The following is an 18218-nucleotide window of genomic DNA, read 5'->3' as shown; positions in this document are numbered from 1 at the left end:
GGTAGTGAATGTGATGGGGTGGGGGTTTCAAGACAATTATAATGATTGCAGATTTTTAATATTTTGATATTTTTAATGTTTCTGTAATGCCTTTGACAGAAACGCAAAAGTTCTGCAAAAGCAGCTAGTCCAAATCCCAAAATGAAAATTGCATTACAAGCACAGAGCGCAAGTGTAAGTATCTATGGAGTTACTGCAGCTTTGGTTTGATAAAAGCGCCTCATGTATTCTTGTGGCTGAGCTAATTTGTAAGAGATGCAAGCTAGATAATGTGGCAAACTGGTGAAGTGCAGTGCTGTTATTTTTAAAATGGTTACCATTTGCAACGGAGTTTACATCATGAGTGTTGAGGGTGATCTAATTCCCAGCTTTTTTTTAATTGAATTCAAATTCCACCATCTGGCTTGGCAGGATTTGAACCCAGGTCCCCAGAATATTAGCTGAATTTCTGGGTTAATAGTCAAGTGATAATACGACTAAGGCATCACCTCCCCATGCAGTTTGAAATATGCTTGTCTTATAAATTTCATGCATAGAGAAAAGCAGTTGCCTATGTAATATATAATTTACTCTGAACAGCCTAATTATAAATTGTTGTTGTGTACCCTTGTTCTGGGTTGCTTCATCAGTGGGAAAAACCTTCTCTGTATCTACATGATCTTTTTATAACCTTAAAACCCTTAAATCATGCATCGACTTTTTAAATCCAAGGGGAAGCACCCTGTGATTATATAATCTATCCTTATGACTTAATTTTTTTTGTCTTAATAATTGTCTACTGCCTCCAAAGCTCCAAAGTAATCCTTCCTGATATACTATGTCCAAAACAGATAGGGTCTGACAACCTAAAGCATAACTGAGCTACAGCAAACACTCAGAAGAACTTTGCACTAGGATGTTTGAGCCTATGCATAAGTGTTTTAGTGGATTGTGTACCTGGGCATTTAAACTCCTTTTGTTCCAGTTTGTTTTTCTTTAATCCAAAATGAATGTCCTTGCACTTCCTGCATCAAACTCTGTTACAGTTTTGCCCATTCACTTAGTCTTCCCATGTCAAATTTTATAACTTCTAGTATTCATCTGCACAGCTTCTACACCTTTTCAGTTTGGGGTTAGTTGTAAGTTTGAAAAAGACATCTCCTCCATCTAAGTCAATGTTAGGTTCATGGAAGAGATCCACTATGGGAGATTCAGTGAATCACATTCTGCCAATCAGAGTACAGCGCAGATAATGCCCTTTCCAGTGAAGGGTAGCTGTTGTATGCTTACATTTTACTCGTACTACAGCTCTACATTTGACTGAACGTGTACTATAGAATGAGCCACAGGAAATATTGGCAAGATTCTACAGATGAGTTGAAGCCTTGATGGTTAAATGCACCATCTGCAAGGGTATTGTTAATCAAAGAAGAAAAAGTGGCACATTTAGTTGGCACATTTAGTTGCTAGTCACTGAATTTGTTGAAATATGCAAAAGGGTCCTACAGTTAGACTTGCCCTGATTGAACATTTTGTTCATTCACGGATTGGGTGCCAGCACTGGTTGAGCCAGCAGTTGTCACTTAACTGCCCTCGGGGCAATTAGGGATAAGAGTCAAAAACATTGCTGTACCTCACATGTAGGCCAGGTCAGGTAAGGGTGGTAATTACTTTCTCTAAAGGACATTTGTGAACCAGATAGTTTTTTCTCCACAGTTGACAACAGTTAGACTAATGGTTATTTGACTCATGTTGAATTCAAATACCACCATCTGACATGGCAAACCTAGGCCCCCAGAGCATTACCAGAAATCACCAGAATCTCAGTCTCTGGTTTGCTAGTCCAGTGACAGTATCTTTTGTAAGAACATGTAGATCATTGCCACATTGTTTGGACAGATTCATACATGGGATATATCAGCAAGCAGTCTTTTTTAAAATTCCTCTCTGGCAAAGTGAACATATTGACAAAGACAACAATTTTGCTTCGACTTGAGCCAGTGGCAGTTAACCTTCATGATTTAGTAGCATATTAGGTTCAAAGTTTGTAGCAATAATTTTGTATTCTTTAGTATTTGGACTGGAGTGATCATTTCTGAATTTCTTTTTGGGAGCTGTAATAAAACTTATGATTTTTTGAGCATGGAAATCTGAACCATTCAAAAATGATGAAGTTAACATATTCAACTGTTTGATCTTTAGTCTTCAACATGGATTTTATGAACCGTATCTTGTTAAAGGAGAAATTAACTCGAGTACAAGTATTCAGAGTTCCTACTGATTTCTGCAGGAAACTGAGGATTCTGATGAAGAGGATGATGAAGAAGATGACGACGATGATGATGACGATGATGATGAAGAAAAGGCCAATTCTTCAGATTCTGATGACTCCTCAGGTTCAGACAGTGATGAAGAAAGTGAGGAAGAGGATGATGCAGATGAGGTAAAATAAATTGCTTTACTTCTGCAATGTGCTGTTTAGGGGTATTGAATGGACTATTCAAGAAAATTAAGAACAATGTTTTCTGCCTTAGTACTTCCTCCACCCCTTAGTACTTCCTCCAGTCTTTGCCAGGCTGAAAGTTTCCTTCCTTCATCCTAATGGTTTACCTGTCTGAAATCTAATTTCCTAAACAAATAAAATGATGTCCAGAACTTAACATGGAATAGTTATTTAATTCAGAAATAAGAGGTTGACTGATAATTTATGCCTTCTCTCTGAATATTACATTTAAGTGAAAGAAGACAGGCTGGAAATAATTTTATCAGAGTAAATATATTTGATGGAATTTTTGAACAATTTCAATATTCCTTGTAATATTTCTTTTAACTATTAAGAGTTGGCAGTTGAGTTTAGCCACTTTTTTTAAATAAGACAGAGAAAAGAGAAGTTAAGACCTAAGGGTCACAATTCAAATTACCTTGGGTTGATACCTTGTTTCATCTCTCCTTTCCGTTTATGGTCTATTTAGAATATGTAGGATGTTTCCATTTCAAACTGCTTTGACCTAGGTATGTTAAAATTTATCAAATGTGGCTAGATGCCGTGGAGATCTTTTTCACTGTGTCTTGCCGCCTAATATGTCAATCAGATTGAAGCCATCTCACCAATTGAACATTTTCTCAATGAGTGGCTAATGTGAAGTCTTAAAATCAGGAAAGACAGCCGTTGTCCATTCAGTCTGTTGAACCTGCTCTACCATTCAGTAAGATAATGACTGGTTCTGAGCTTCAACTCCACTTGCCCTTTCACTGCCCATTTCCTTTGATTTGTTGAATCTCAAGAGTGACAGTTAGAAAGGTGACCAAAAATCTATCAATTTTAGCTGTAAATAGATTCACTGAGCACCACAAAGTTTCTGGGGCACAGAATTCCATAGATTCGCATCCTTTTGAGTAAATAAATTTCTTCTCCGTCCAACATGGTCAGCCTTTATCCAACAGCTGTTGCTCCATGTTCTAGATTCTTCAGTCAGTGGAAACAACCTGTGTCCACCCTATCAGGCTCCTTCTGAATCCTGTACTTTTCATGAGATCACCCCCTTATTCTCCACTCCAAAGAATACAGACCTAACTTATTCGGCCTCTTATCGTTGGACAACCTTCTCATCCCAGAGTCTAATTAATGAACCAATATTGCCTCTAGTGCGAGCTTATCCTTCCTTAAATATGAAAACCAAAACTGCACACATTATTTAAGATGTGGTCTCAATAAAGCCTGGTACAATTGAAGGTTATTAGACACCTGGACTGGGACAGAGATCTCTTTAGACAGCATTGTCTATGACTTGAAGGTAGCCTCTGCTCAACTCGAGTGGGGAAAGGCCTCTATGTCCTAAAAAATAAGCTGTCCCACTTTCTTCTGGCTGGAGAGGCAGATGTGATGGGATCACCATCTTTTGTGGCCTGAGAGAGAGGAAAATCTGAATTTTGCAACCTAGAATGTTGGAAAACAGAAGGATAATCTCAACAATCTTGGAAGAAGAACTGCAATTGCATCCTGTGGACTGTCAAGATTCCAAATTGACATTGTTGCCCTGATTAAGACCATCTTCCTGGTGCAGGGCAGCTGAAGAAGCAAGCGGCAGATACATTATCTATTGGCAAGGCAGCAAGTCTCCAAGAAGTCATCATTACATTAACTGATCTGACTCAAGCACCACATTCTTCAGATTCGATGAGATTACCATTAAACAAATGCTAGTGTCCTCCTTGAAGCCAGCCCTGCAAACTTGCAGGCAAAGCTCCTGCAAACATTAACTACACCGGACTGAAAAATATTTCCCCAGCATACACCTATTTGCTTGATGCTCAAATGGCCATTATTCCAGGTGAGGACAAAGTAAACACTCTAAATACACTCTCTGAAGCTGTCTTTGAAGCACCGCAACATCAAGTTGTATCTTGCTTTGAGTCCAAATACCTAAAAGATGTGGCAGAACAGCAAGGAAAGAAAGAAAAAGAAGCCAATCCTACTGTCTGGTTCCACTGCTTCAGGTTGACTTGCTGTACATGCCCAAAGATTTGCGGGTCAAGAATTGGGTGTCTGAGATCCCACCGGGCTTGTTGGGATGGCGGAAATTAAATATGCAGCACATTCCCTTGGATTCCTTCACAAATATGGTGCACCACACAGCAGACCTTTTTTTTATAAGACATGGCAGCCCTTTTTGAGTTATTTGGACAAAGATCTGTCTGCTATCTTAACTAGGGTGTTCGTTTAACCAGGATGGTTAGGTTTGCTGAGCCCTGGAGGGGGGACTCTTAAGTTAATCCAGTATATATACGCTCCTGTTGTTTTTTTTTTCGTCTGGGAGCTTTGCATTGAGTGTAGCTGTTTAGTGTTCTTGTGTGTTTTTTTAATATTTTATTAGTCATTTATTGGTGTTGTTTTGCACAGGGTTTGGATTTGTTTTGTATTATAGGGTAAGTTATTAGATAGTTGTATTGTAATTTGCGTTTTTTATTATACTGGTATTTGTATATTTTCAATAACTTTATATTTCTGTAAAGTCAAAGTTTTTTTTTGACTATTACAAAAAAAAGGAATCTCCCTTAACGCCCACAGCAGAAACATCAGCACCTCAATAAATGTATACATGAATGAAGTGACAGTCAACCAGAGTTGCTTGTATTTATGTAGTTAACTCCTCAATCCCACTTTAACTGGCAGAAAAACCTTGATCTACAGATAGATCTGTAGAGTTCTGAGGGAGGTGGCTGAGGAAATAGCAGAGGCGTTGGTTGAGATCTTTCAAAAGTCACTGGAGTCAGGGAAAGTCGCTGGAAGATCGCTGATTGGAAGATCGCTGTTGTAACCCCCTTGTTCAAGAAAGGATCAAGAAAGGATCAAGGCAAAAGATGGAAAATTATAGGCCAAATTAGCCTAACCTCAGTTGTTGGTAAAATTCTAGAATCCATCATTAAGGATGAGGTTTCTAAATTCTTGGAAGAGCAGGGTCAGATTAGAACAAGTCAACATGGATTTAGTAAGGGGAGGTCATGCCTGACAAACCTGTTGGAGTTCTTTGAAGAGGTGACCAGTAGGTTAGACCAGGGAAACCCAGTGGATGTTATCTACCTAGACTTCCAAAAGGCCTTTGATAAGGTGCCACACGGGAGGCTGCTGAGCAAGGTGAGGGCCCATGGTGTTCGAGGTGAGCTGCTGGGATGGATTGAGGATGGGCTGTCTGACAGAAGGCAGAGAGTTGGGATAAAAGGTTCTTTTTCGGAATGGCAGCCGTGACAAGCGGTGTCCCGCAGGGTTCAGTGTTGGGGCCGCAGCTGTTCACATTATATATTAATGATCTGGATGAAGGGACTGGAGGCATTCTAGCGAAGTTTGTCGATGATACAAAGTTAGGTGGACAGGCAGGTAGTACTGAGGAAGTGGGGAAGCTGCAGAAGGATCTAGACAGTTTGGTAGAGTGGTCCAGGAAATGGCTGATGGAATTCAATGTGAGCAAATGTGAGGTCTTGCACTTTGGAAAAAATAATACAAGCATGGACTACTTTCTAAACGGTGAGAAAATTCGTAATGCCAAAGTACAGAGGGATCTGGGAGTGCTAGATGAGGATTCTCTAAAGGTAAACATGCAGGTTGAGTCCGTGATTAAGAAAGCGTATGCAATGTTGTCAATTATCTCAAGAGGTTTGGAATATAAAAGCATTGTTGGGCTACTGAGACTTTTTAAAGCTCTGGTTTGGCCCCATTTGGAGTACTGTGTCCAGTTTTGGTCCCCACACCTCAGGAAGGACATACTGGCACTGGAGCGTGTCCAGCGGAGATTCACACGGATGATCCCTGGAATGGTAGGTCTAACATATGAGGAACGGCTGAGGATCCTGGGATTGTATTCATTGGAGTTTAGAAGATTAAGGGGAGATCTAATAGAAACTTACAAGATAATACATGGCTTGGAGAGGGTGGATGCTAGGAAATTGTTTCCATTAGGCAAGGAGACTAGGACCCGTGGTCACAGCCTTAGAATTAGAGTGGGTAAATTCAGAACAGAAATGCGGAGACATTTCTTCAGCCAAAGTGTGGTGGGCCTGTGGAATTCATTGCCGCAGAGTGCAGTGGAGGCTGGAACGCTAAATGTCTTCAAGGCAGAAATTGATAAATTCTTGATGTCACAAGGAATTAAGGGCTACGGGGAGAATGCGGGTAAGTGGAGTTGAAATGCCCATCAGCCATGATTGAATGGCGGAGTGGACTCGATGGGCCGAATGGCCTTACTTCCGCTCCTATGTCTTATGGTAATGGTCTCTGCCTGGATCTGTAAGTGATTCTCCAACTAAATGAGCTTTGTTTCTGCTCAACTTCACTTAGAAATTGCAGTGACTTTTCATTTTTCATTTGAAACCCATATTCTTACCAGGTTTCCCCTCTTTGATTATTTTTAATAATAAAAATGTGTAGTGCTAATAACTCTTTATTACTAAGCATCGTCTGATTTTTCTTTCTAGAATGCAGATGATGATGATGACGATGACGAGGGTGAAGATGATGAAGAAAATCAGTCTGACAGCAGCAGCAGTTCTTCATCAGAAGAGTCCTCTGACTCAGACTCTGACTGAAGTGCTCTGCTTTGATCTTCCAGGCAGTACTAAAACTATCAGCATAAAGAGCCCTCATGCCCGCTACCAGGACTGTTTGAGACAATTGGCAGAAGCAGACGTTCTAAAATCTGATGTGATCCAGCCATCATTGTCCAGTCAGTTCCACGGACAAATTAACTGGGCTTTCCTGAGTTGTTTTCAACTCATTGAAAACCACTAGTGATGCAAGTAAGAATGGACCAAATGGAGAATTTGTAAACAGTTTTGTTTCTACTAGAAAATTCCTGTTACAATCATTCTGAAATGACTCTCCATCCATGTACTGCTGAGTGATATTCAGGGCTCAACTTTTTAAAAACTGACATACTGATTCTCTGGTATGGTTTGGAGTACATCTTACGTAATCAGAAATATAGGCACACAAGATCAAGGCATTTGTGTGTTTGAGTGTGAATTCACTTACTGCATTCAAAGTTGGTGTTGGGTTTATCAGGTCATTCATACTTGCATTGCAATGCTTTGAATTTTTAATTGTTTTAAACAAAAATATGGTCACTAAAGTTGGATCCTGCCTCGTTTACCTGCTACCAGTTCTGGTCCACTGTTGAGTTTGTTTTGCATTTAAGCAGAACCGAAATATCGGGGTGGTTAGATAGCAAGTATCGAAGCCATGAATTCTTTAGTATTTCCATAAGCGGGGTATCCTGATCTTTTACTTTGGGAAGGGCAGGGCATGCTTTTCAAGGGCAAGGGTTGGGCTCCTCAGTGGGAATGACCAGGATCAGATCTTGTGTATAAGCACAGGCTGATCTGATTCAGTGAAGGGTATTTTGTGATGTTGCAGTTTGTAAATATGACATGTTTTTTGAAGGAGATTTCAGATTCCCTATTTTGTGAATTACATCTCTCCTTCGTAATATGAACAAAGTCATTCAGTGGTCTGCACCAAAGCAAGTGCTCGTTTGTTTTAACAGCAGAGGATAGAACTAAGCTCCTGTCGCCCAGTGCCCTTCAAAATTGCAAAGGAATCTGTTGTCCTTACAAGCCACTTTGTTCTGGTTACTTAAAACTTTGTTTTTCTGCATGTGTAGTCTTTCCTTAATGTGTTTCCTTATGGAGGATGTGACTGCATTACTGCAGAGAAGCCCAAGTATTTTGTATCATTTTAGTCTGTCAATCTGATTTTGAAGAGTCATAATATTGGTGCGAGTTGATCTTGATGTTCTAGATGCAGTTTAAAGCTTGCAGCGTAAACTGCAAATAGCATTTTTGTATTTTTCAAATTCTGTTTTGTCACTTCTGAATGGAATGTACATTAGCTCTCTGGTCATCAAACCAAATGCAAAGCATATTGTGAGAAGTTTTAATGAACAGTTTCATCCTCCTTTGAATTGTAGAGTTGAAAGATTGTACTGCCGGAGTCCTTTTTCACAAGAGACTGCACAGAGCTGCTGGGGTCGGGTCCTGTATATAACTCCCTTGAGTTTGGAACACTACAGTACTGACATCTCTTTTACAGACAAGCTCAGCACTTTCTTTTGCATAACTCATAATGAGACTATGTTGTGTTTGTCATTTCTTTGCACACCAGAATTAAGGAGTAATTACAAATTCAGGGATTGAAAAAGAATCTCTCTCTTCCTAGCATGGGAAGTGATGTGAATAAGTTTCTAAGTCCCAGCTCATTAAGAAAGAGGCACAATCAGAATCTGAAGTCTCAACAGCTAAACCGTGCCCTCCATTATTTTCTCATCATTGTTAACCTGTGAGAGATTAGCATGAGAGCAGAGGGAAAGGAGGGGAGAACCCAAAGTAACTGAGCCTTTTACTGACTGCAGCTTTGCTTAAACTCCGGATCATGATTTGAATACCTTGTCAGCTTGTGCCCATTTCAGAGTGGGGTGGATGTCTTTTAAAGGGTACTGAAAGAGGCACTTTGTTGTACTTGTGTTGGGTTTGAATGAGGATGTATGGTATCTGTATATAATGTCGTTTGTATTTTGCAGCTTTACTTTTCCATTTTATTTTCTGATTCTTACAGTAAGGTCAGGAGCACTGGGCGTGTGTACTGTAAGAGGTGAAATGAGTGCATTTTTGCACTCAATGTGAAATTGTGCTAGTAACCCATACGTACCATGTTACTTTTAGCTTCTGTGATCTTCTGGGAATTTTTCTAATATTTAAAGATTGTTTTGTAGAGAGAATGCCTCACTGATTTGTATTTGCTGATTCTTGTAATTTGATGTTGGAACATCTGAAACATTTTATAGGGAAAGCGTTCCTTTTGTTCAAGTGGTTATAAGCAACCATTAAAAATATGAAAACACGGTTGCTTTATGAATACCATTATTTAATACATAGGATAATTTCATAGGATTTTGGCCATTGTAATGAAGTGTAGCAGTAAAATGCAAATATGCTTCATTTCCAGCTGCCACATTTTCTTCAGTAATCGCCACAAATGGAGACTGATGTTCAAATTCCCAAAACATACTGTACATTTTCTCTTAATGAGAATTTGTAAGGGAGAACTTAGGAATGGTATCCTTTATGGATGGATTCCTTGTAAAGGCTAAGTGTTTATTTCAATTATACATTAACAGGGTACATTTCAATAAAATACTGCAATACGTTGCAACACTTTCGGAGTGATGGAACACCATTTCGAAAAGATGACTATTCATCAAATAACAAAGTTGTACATGTGGGCACCTTTTTCATGGCTTACAAACATCGCAAAACAATTCAAAAATTACATTGCCACTGCAATTACACTTCAAATGTAAAGAAATGATGAAGCCACTTGATATATAGTCTGTCAAAGTGCAATAAATGATCAAATGGGTAGTTTGAAGTGTATTGAGGCTAAATATTGGTTATAAAACACAACTGATCTCTTCAAGTAGTGCAATATCCACCTAAGGGTACAATAGGGACATTCAACAACTCCTTTCAAAAACAGTTGTCTGTCCAGATTATGTACTCAAGTCTCAAGTACAACTTCAATCATGACCTCCTGACTCAGACAAGAGTACTACCAAGTGCCAAAGCTGACATCTGGTAGCTCATTATATATTACAGTGCTATCCATTGAGCTGTTGCTGTTGAATTATGGTAAGCTACTGTGAGGAAGAGGGGAATCTATCCCTGTTAATGATTCAGACAGCAAAAACAAAATCAAGTATGTTGAATCATTTTTCGTCTGGCACAAAACCCACATCAATGGCAGCAACACCATAGAGCAGAACATGGATTCAGGTTCAGAGCACGATGAATTTATAATTACCATTAGAGGTGAGACATGGAGGGAAGAGAATGAAAACTAGTCAAAGAGCACCATGAATATTGCATTGGTCCACATGCTCAAATAAGAGAATTGAAACAGTTGAGCATTTTTTCCCTAATTTGCAGGAATAAGCAATCTTGAGGATATAACAATATTGTCAATAAAAAAAAAACTAAATACAAGGTTTGATTTTTAATTCTTACTGCTGGGTGAGAGATCTTAACTCTTGAACAATTTGAAAAATCAGAAGGGCAATACTTTAGAATATTTTGTGTGCACAAATATGGAATTATAGACAAGCAAAAATTGATCTTACACCAAAAATGACTACTGTTTGTTGATGTTCACAGATATTGTGATTATTGTTGGGATGTGAATCTGAATAGGAATCTGGTTTTCCTTGTTATGAGACAACCTATTGCTCCTCCTTTTCTTATATGCATCTGGTTGTATTCTGGGACAACTGAGTGGAAATATATGGTCAGAGCTCCAATTGTCTATCTAAGCTATATGTCATCAAACATTGCAGACTGGTGAAAACAGCAAGAGTTGAGCTTTCTGATATTGTGCAGGAAATTAACACTTGGATCACATTTGTGATATTCCACAAAATGGACTGCAATTTGGAAAATGTTCTTGCCTGCCTTATTAGAAAAACTGTTAAATTAAGGATGAGACCTAATGAATTACTAGATACATTAACTCTGCGTTTTCCCCATAGAGCTGCCAGTCTTCAGTTTCACCAGCAACTTCTGTTTTAGTTTCCATTCTCCAGCATCTGCCATTTTTTGTTTTATATTAAATTGCAGATTGGATTCATAAACCTTATTGTGATGAGTATGGAAGATTGAGGGGGGTGAGCTCTATTATCTGAAATGTAAGGATTTGATGTAGCAGGAAAATGTCCCCCCCAGGAGAGAAGCTAAAACTGAGGGGATATTGAGAGGATCTAGGATTCCTGAGGGAGATCAGGCACCATTCACACCAGAATAATAGAAATCATGAATTTTGTTTCCCCTTAAAGCTAAGGATGTTGTGACAATTGGTCTTTGGTTTTTGTTAGGTAAGATTATTGAAACATGAAGAAACGGGAGGGCTTAGGTTAAGACTTAAAACATCCACTATCTCAATGAATGGTGAAGCAGAGGTGAGAGTTGTTCCTGTTCCTATAACGAGAATGTACTTAAGAGTCATACAAAACAGAAACGGGCACTTCAGTCCAATTCATCTGTGCTGACCTGACCTAGTTGCGTTTGCTAGCATTTGGCCCACATCCTTCGAAATCCCTCTTGCTCATGTACCCATCCAGATTCCTTTTAAACGTTGTAATTGTACCAACCTTCACCACTTGCTCTGCCAGCTAGTTCCATACATGCACCACCCTCTGCATGAAAATATTACCCCTCAGATCCTCTTTAAATCTCTCCCCTACCCTCTGGAAAAAGACCTTGGCTTTTCATTTTATTTATGCTTCTTATGATTTTATAAACTCCTGTAAGGTCACTCTGGGGGGAGAAAAGTCCCAGGCTCTCCCAAGAAACCCTCCAACCCCAGCAACATCCTTGTGAATCTTTTCTGCACCCTCTCCGGTTTAACACTGAGGGGAAAAAAGAGATGGTGTTTTCTCTGCATTTTGCCAAGTGAGCCATGAGGATACAAATGCTACAGGAAGGACAGAAAGGGAGGTAAGAGAGGAGGGGGAATGATATTTTTGATAAGGGATAGCATTACAGCTGTACTGAGGGAGGATATTCCCAGAAATACATCCAGGGGAGTTAGTTGGGTGGAACTGAGAAATAAGAAAGGGATGGTCACCTTATTAGGATTGTATTATAGACCTCCTAATAGCGAAAAATTGAGAAACAAACTTGTAAAGAGATCTCAGCTATCTGTAAGAATAATAGGGTGGTTATGGCAGGGGATTTTAACTTTCCAAACATAGACTGGGACAGCCATAGTGTTAAGGGTTTAGATGGGGAGGAATTTGTCAAGAATGTACAAGAAAAGTTTGAACCAGTAGGTATCTACTACAGAAGGTGCAAAAGACCTATTCTTGGGAAATAATGCAGGGCAGGTGACTGAGGTGTCAGTGGGGGAGCACTTTGGGGCCAGCAACCATAATTCTATCAGTTTTAAAATACTGATGGAAAAGGATACATCAGATCTAACAGTTAAAGTTCTAAATTGGAGGAAGACTAATTTTGACAGTATTAGGCAAGAACATTCAGACGTTGATTGGATGCAGATGTTTGCAGGCAAAGGGACAGCTGGAAAATGGGAAGCTTTCAGAAATTAGAGTCAGAGATGTACAGCATGGAAACAGACCCTTCGGTCCAACCCGTCCAGGCCGACCACATATCCCTACCCAATCTCGTCCCACCTGCCAGCACTTGGCCCATATCCCTCCAAACCCTTCCTATTCATATACCCATCCAACTGCCTGTTAAATGTTGCAATTCTGCCAGCCTCCACCACTTCCTCTGGCAGCTCATTCCATACACGTACCACCCTCTGTGTGAAAACGTTTCCCCGTAGGTCTCTTTTATATCTTTTCCCCTCTCACCCTAAACCTATGCCCTCTCGTTCTGGACTTTACCCTATCCATGCCCCTCATAATTTTGAAAACCTCTATAAGGTCAGCCCTCAGCTTCTGATGCTCCAGGGAAAACAGCCCCAGCCTGTTCAGCCTCTCCCTATAGCTCAAATCCTCCAACCCTGGCAATACCCTTGTAAATCTTTTCTAAGCCCTTTCAAGTTTCAAAATATCTTTCCGATAGGAAGGAGACCAGAATTGCATGCAATATTCCAACAGTGGCCTAACCAATGTCCTGTACAGCCACAACATGACCTCCCAATATGAACTCTGTGGGAAGCTAGAGAAGTGATTGCTGGGCCCCTTGCTGAGATATTTGTATCATCAATAGTCACAGGTGAGGAGTCAGAAGACCGGAGATTGGCTAACGTGGTACCATTATTTAAAAAAAGGTGGTAAGGACAAGCCAGGGAACTATGGACTGGTGAGCCTGACATCGGTCGTGGGCCCATTATTTGAGGGAATCCTGAGGGACAGGATTACACTTATTTGGAAAGGCAAGGACTGATTAGGGATAGTCAACATGGCTTTGTGCATAGGAAGTTATGTCTCACAAACTTGTTTTTTTTTTGAAGAAGTAACAAAGAGGGCAGAGTAGTGGAAGTGATCTATATGGATTTCAATAAGGCATTTGACAAGGTTACCCATGGGAGACTGATTAGCAAGGTTAGATCTCACCGAATACAGGGAGAACTAGCCATTTGGATACAGAACTGGCTCAAAGATAGAAGACAGGGGGTGGTAGTGGAGGGGTTTTTCAGACCAGTGGAGTGCCACAAGGATTGGTGCTGTGTCCACTATGGTTCTTCATTTATATAAATGATTTGGATATGAACATGGAAGGTATAGTTAGTAAGTTTGCAGATTACACTAAAATTGGAGGTGTAGTGGACAGCGAAGAAGGTTACCTCAGATTACAACGGGATCTTGATCAGGTGGGCCAATGGGCTGAGTGGCAGATGGAGTTTAATTCAGATAAATGCTACATTTTGGGAAAGCAAATCTTAGCAAGATTTATACACTTAATGGTAAGATCCTATGGAGTGTTGCTGAACAAAGAGACCTTGGAGTGCAGATTCATAGCTCCTTGAAAGTGGAGTTACAGGTAGATAGGATGGTGAAGAAGGCGTTTGGTATGCTTTCCTTTATTGATCAGAGTATTGAGTACAAGAGTTGGGAGGTCATGTTGCAGCTGTACTGGACATTAATTAGGCCACTTTTGGAATATTGCGTGTTATTCTGGTCTCCTTCCTATTGGAAGGATGTTGTTCAGAAGGGTTCAGAAAAGATTTACCATGATGTTGCCAGGGTTGGAAGATTTGAGATTTCGGGAGAGGCTGAATAGGCTTGGCTGTTTTACCTGGAGCGTTGGAGGCTGAGGGGTGACCTTATAGAGGTTTATAAAATCGTGATGGGCATGGATAGGATAAATAGACAAGGTCTATTCCCTCGGGTGAGGGAGTCCAGAACTAGAGGGCATAGGTTTAGGGTGAGAGGGAAAAGATATAAAAGGGACCTAAGAGGCAACTTTTTCACACAGAAGGTGCATGTATGGAATGAGCTGCCAGAGGAAGTGGTGGAGGCTGGTACAATTGCAACATTTAAAAGGCATTTGGATGGGTATATGAATAGGGAAGGTTTACAGGGATAGGGGCCAAGTGCTGGCAAATGGGACGAGATTAGGTTAGAATATCTGGTAAGCATGAACGAGTTGAACCAAAGGGTCTGTTTCCGTGCTGAACATCTCTATGAACATCAAATAAACATAAATATTAAATCTGTTGATAAACTCTAAAATCATTGAGACATTTGAATGACAACTTTTTATTTTCTCCCCAGAAGACTAAAAAGCAGCCCTAAGTTCCTATAGCTATATTTCCTATTCCTTTTCTTATTGGAAAGGCAGTTAAATTAAGAATTAGTTTGAATGAGTTACTGGATACCTTAGCTCTGTAGGGTGATAGCAGAGTTGCCAGGCCTACTCAGTTTCATCAGTAATTTTTTGTTTCTGTTCTCCAGCATCAGCAGTTCTTTGTTTTATATTAAGTTGTAGATCAGTTGCATAAAGCTTATCATTGAGAGTATGGAAGATTGATGGGGTGAGCGCCATTGTCTGAAATGTGAAAAGATTTGATGTTGTAGGAAACCCTCCCTTTAGGTGGGAAGCTAAAGCTAAGAGCATATTAGAGTCTAGGATTTCAGAGGGAGACCAGGCAGAACTTACAAACCAGCGTAGTAGAAATTTCACTTTTCCAGCCACATTCAGGTATTTGAGTAATCTGAATCCAGGCAAACAAAAGTTTAGTATCTTCACATCAGAGTCACTTTTAATATTAGTTTCGATTTGGCTTCTTTAGTACTGGAGATAACCAGGCTTCATCCAAGTACTATCTTCCAGTTGAGCTCAGTCTTTACAGACCAGTGCTAGGATAAAGTTCAACAATTACAAACACTAAACTGTTAGTGAAGATGAAGGTGAGGTCTGAGACCAGTCTCTGACTGACTTGTATGTAGCTTTGTGCTTTACACAGCAAGGCCCTAGAAGTTATACCTAAGTTGGTTTGCATCCAGCTCCAAGAACAGTCTGAAAATTAACAGATACCATTAATAGATGTCTATGAAAATACTGTATTTGGGATCAGAATCTCACCTTGTATTTGCTCGATAATCATACTGGAGTATAACATGTCATTCGACCTTCATATGATGGTTCTCTGAGCTTATAGCAGCGTTACCAAGTTATCCAGGCTCCTTTTCAACACAATTCGGCCTTGGCCCATTGTGCTCCTTACAGCAAGGGTCCACTGCAGGTGACAAGTTATATCAGGCTCGGTTTCTTTCGAAGATCTAATGTGGTATTTGACTTCTGGGGCAGCATATATAACCCAATGCACGAATCTTTCGATTTATATTCGGCTACCCTGCTCAATCACTGTTCTAATTAATCGCCAACTTCACAAAAAGATTGAGGCAAATGTGCTTTCTGGCAGAAAGAAATATAAGGAAAAGTTACAGCTTTATTCCATTCAATGCTTCCCTGGGATTTGGAACATTTCTTCACAATATGATATTCATTGCATTTGAAGAAAATACTTTGTATAAGTTGCATATCAGCCAAGTAAGTTTAAATGCATGAAGTAGCGAAGTTACTGTGGACAGTTGTTAGTATCATTTACAAGAGCTGCATAATAGATACTAAAACGACTGGAATATTTTACTTTACCGGGAGAACGTAGATGGGAATACCCTCAAGAAAACGCGAATGAAACCTGGAATTCTAATTGTTTGCTGGAGTCACGAGAACGCAGAAAATCCTACTTCATAGGGCACTGTTCTTTGTTCAGATATGAACGATGTGTTGGATCTCTTAGGACGACACGAGACATGCCACGTTCTGAATTAAAGCGATGGTACCAGTATTGTATTACACCGAGGATGGAATAGTGTGTCTTGCATTAGCGACAAATACGCACATTTTAAACGCCTTCAAGATGCAGTGTTTGGATGGGGGCTGGAATTGGAACACTTTCCCGCTGCAGGATCCAACTTGCATTAATTGCAGTTAAGTGTTTCAATTGCTCCTGCTCCGTCTGGGAGGTGGTCACTATGCAGCGAGAGACATTCCCATGGAGCGGGGGGGATGCCACTTTTCTTTCCAAAGTTAAAAATCACACAACACCAGGTTATAGTCCAACATGTTTAATTGGAAGCGTCGCTCCGAAAGCTAGTGTACTTCCAATTAAACTTGGTGTTGTGTGATTTTTAACTTTGTACACCCCAGTCCAACACCGGCATCTCAAAATCATTTATTTCTAAAAGCAGGTTGCACTTTGTTAACGGTTCAATGTTCGAATGCAAGTGCAGTCTGTTTCTAGTAAAGAACTCTCCTGGCCAAGTGAGGGCTGTTGGGACCCCGGGAACTGGGTGCAGAGCTTGTGGCCGTTTTTCTGTAACCTGCCTCTTGAAGCAGCATTACTCGCATAGCCAAGGGAGGAGTCTCTCTGCAGCCTACCTGGAGCAGTGAGCGACAAAGGACCCTCTACGTGGCCTGCCCTGGAAGCAGCATTGTTCCCTTAGCTCGGGGTCAGTGAGAGAGAGGGGGGTCTCTGCAGCCCGCCCTGGGAGATGAGGTATAGACGGTTGTCTCTACAATCCGCCCTGGAGGCAGCATTGCTCCCCTAGCCCGGGGTCAGTGAGGGATACAGGGGTCTCTGTGCAGCCTGCCCTGGTAGAGTGAGGGATAGAGAGGTCTCTCTCCAGCCTGTCCTGGGGGATTGAGGGCTCTCTCTGCAACCTACCCTGGGACAGTGAGGGATAGAGGGCTCTCTCTGCAGCCTGCCCTGGGACAGTGAGGGATAGAGGGCTCTTTCTGCAGCCTGCCCTGGGACAGCGAGGGATAGAGGGCTCTCTCTGCAGCCTGCCCTGGGACAGTGAGGGATAGAGGGCTCTCTCTGCAGCCTGCCCTGCGACAGTGAGGGATAGAGGGCTCTCTCTTTCTGCAGCCTGCCCTGGGACAGTGAGGGATAGAGGGCTCTCTCTTTCTGCAGCCTGCCCTGGGACAGTGAGGGATAGAGGGCTCTCTCTTTCTGCAGCCTGCCCTGGGACAGTGAGGGATAGAGGGCTCTCTCTTTCTGCAGCCTGCCCTGGGACAGTGAGGGATAGAGGGCTCTCTCTTTCTGCAGCCTGCCCTGGGACAGTGAGCTCTCTCTTTCTGCAGCCTGCCCTGGGACAGTGAGGGATAGAGGGCTCTCTCTTTCTGCAGCCTGCCCTGGGACAGTGAGGGATAGAGGGCTCTCTCTTTCTGCAGCCTGCCCTGCAACAGTGAGGGATAGAGGGCTCTCTCTTTCTGCAGCCTGCCCTGGGACAGTGAGGGATAGAGGGCTCTCTCTTTCTGCAGCCTGCCCTGCAACAGTGAGGGATAGAGGGCTCTCTCTTTCTGCAGCCTGCCATGGAGGCAACATGCCTCCCCTAGCCCGGGGGGTGTCAATCAGGGTATTAATCACTCCACAGCCGTGCAACCAAACGTGAAACGGGCTCTCTTCCGCCCTCTCCCAGGGATGCGGCAGGCACCGCCCATCCTCCAGGCGATTGGTCTGACGGTGGAGAAAGCTGCTTTCCATTGGAGAATGTGGCTATCAATCTCCGGGCCGGGTGGGCGACACACTTCCGCTCACAGGTTTGGCTGCACGCGGCCTTGGGCCGGAGTGAGAGGAGCTGGGGGGCGGGGGAAGGTGGGTGAGAGCCCGCTGGGCCCGGCCCTGGGGAGGAGAAAGCGGGCGGTAGCCGCCATTGCAACGC

At 41.7% G+C, this 18218-nt stretch overlaps 1 protein-coding gene across 8 annotated transcripts in view; it reads left to right on the top strand.

Annotated features, from left to right (window-relative positions):
* ubtf (upstream binding transcription factor) overlaps positions 1-9367 on the top strand; it is a 77453-nt gene extending 68086 nt beyond the window's left edge. For all 8 annotated transcript variants that reach the window (XM_043675181.2, XM_043675183.2, XM_087977883.1 and 5 more), the window contains 3 exons: positions 100-174; positions 2270-2422; positions 6949-9367. In XM_043675181.2, coding sequence (XP_043531116.1) covers positions 100-174; positions 2270-2422; positions 6949-7059 — 339 coding nt within the window. In that variant the 3' untranslated portion in view covers positions 7060-9367. The remainder of the gene's footprint in view (positions 1-99; positions 175-2269; positions 2423-6948) is intronic.
* Positions 9368-18218: the final 8851 nt, after the last annotated feature.

The sequence above is a fragment of the Chiloscyllium plagiosum genome, unplaced genomic scaffold (assembly GCF_037043375.1).
Source record: "Chiloscyllium plagiosum isolate Xiang-an unplaced genomic scaffold, Cpla_swu_hap1 HiC_scaffold_32, whole genome shotgun sequence".
Classification (NCBI taxonomy): domain Eukaryota; kingdom Metazoa; phylum Chordata; class Chondrichthyes; order Orectolobiformes; family Hemiscylliidae; genus Chiloscyllium; species Chiloscyllium plagiosum.
Note: the sequence above shows the minus strand (reverse complement) of the source record. Positions and strands in the feature narration are given on the sequence as shown.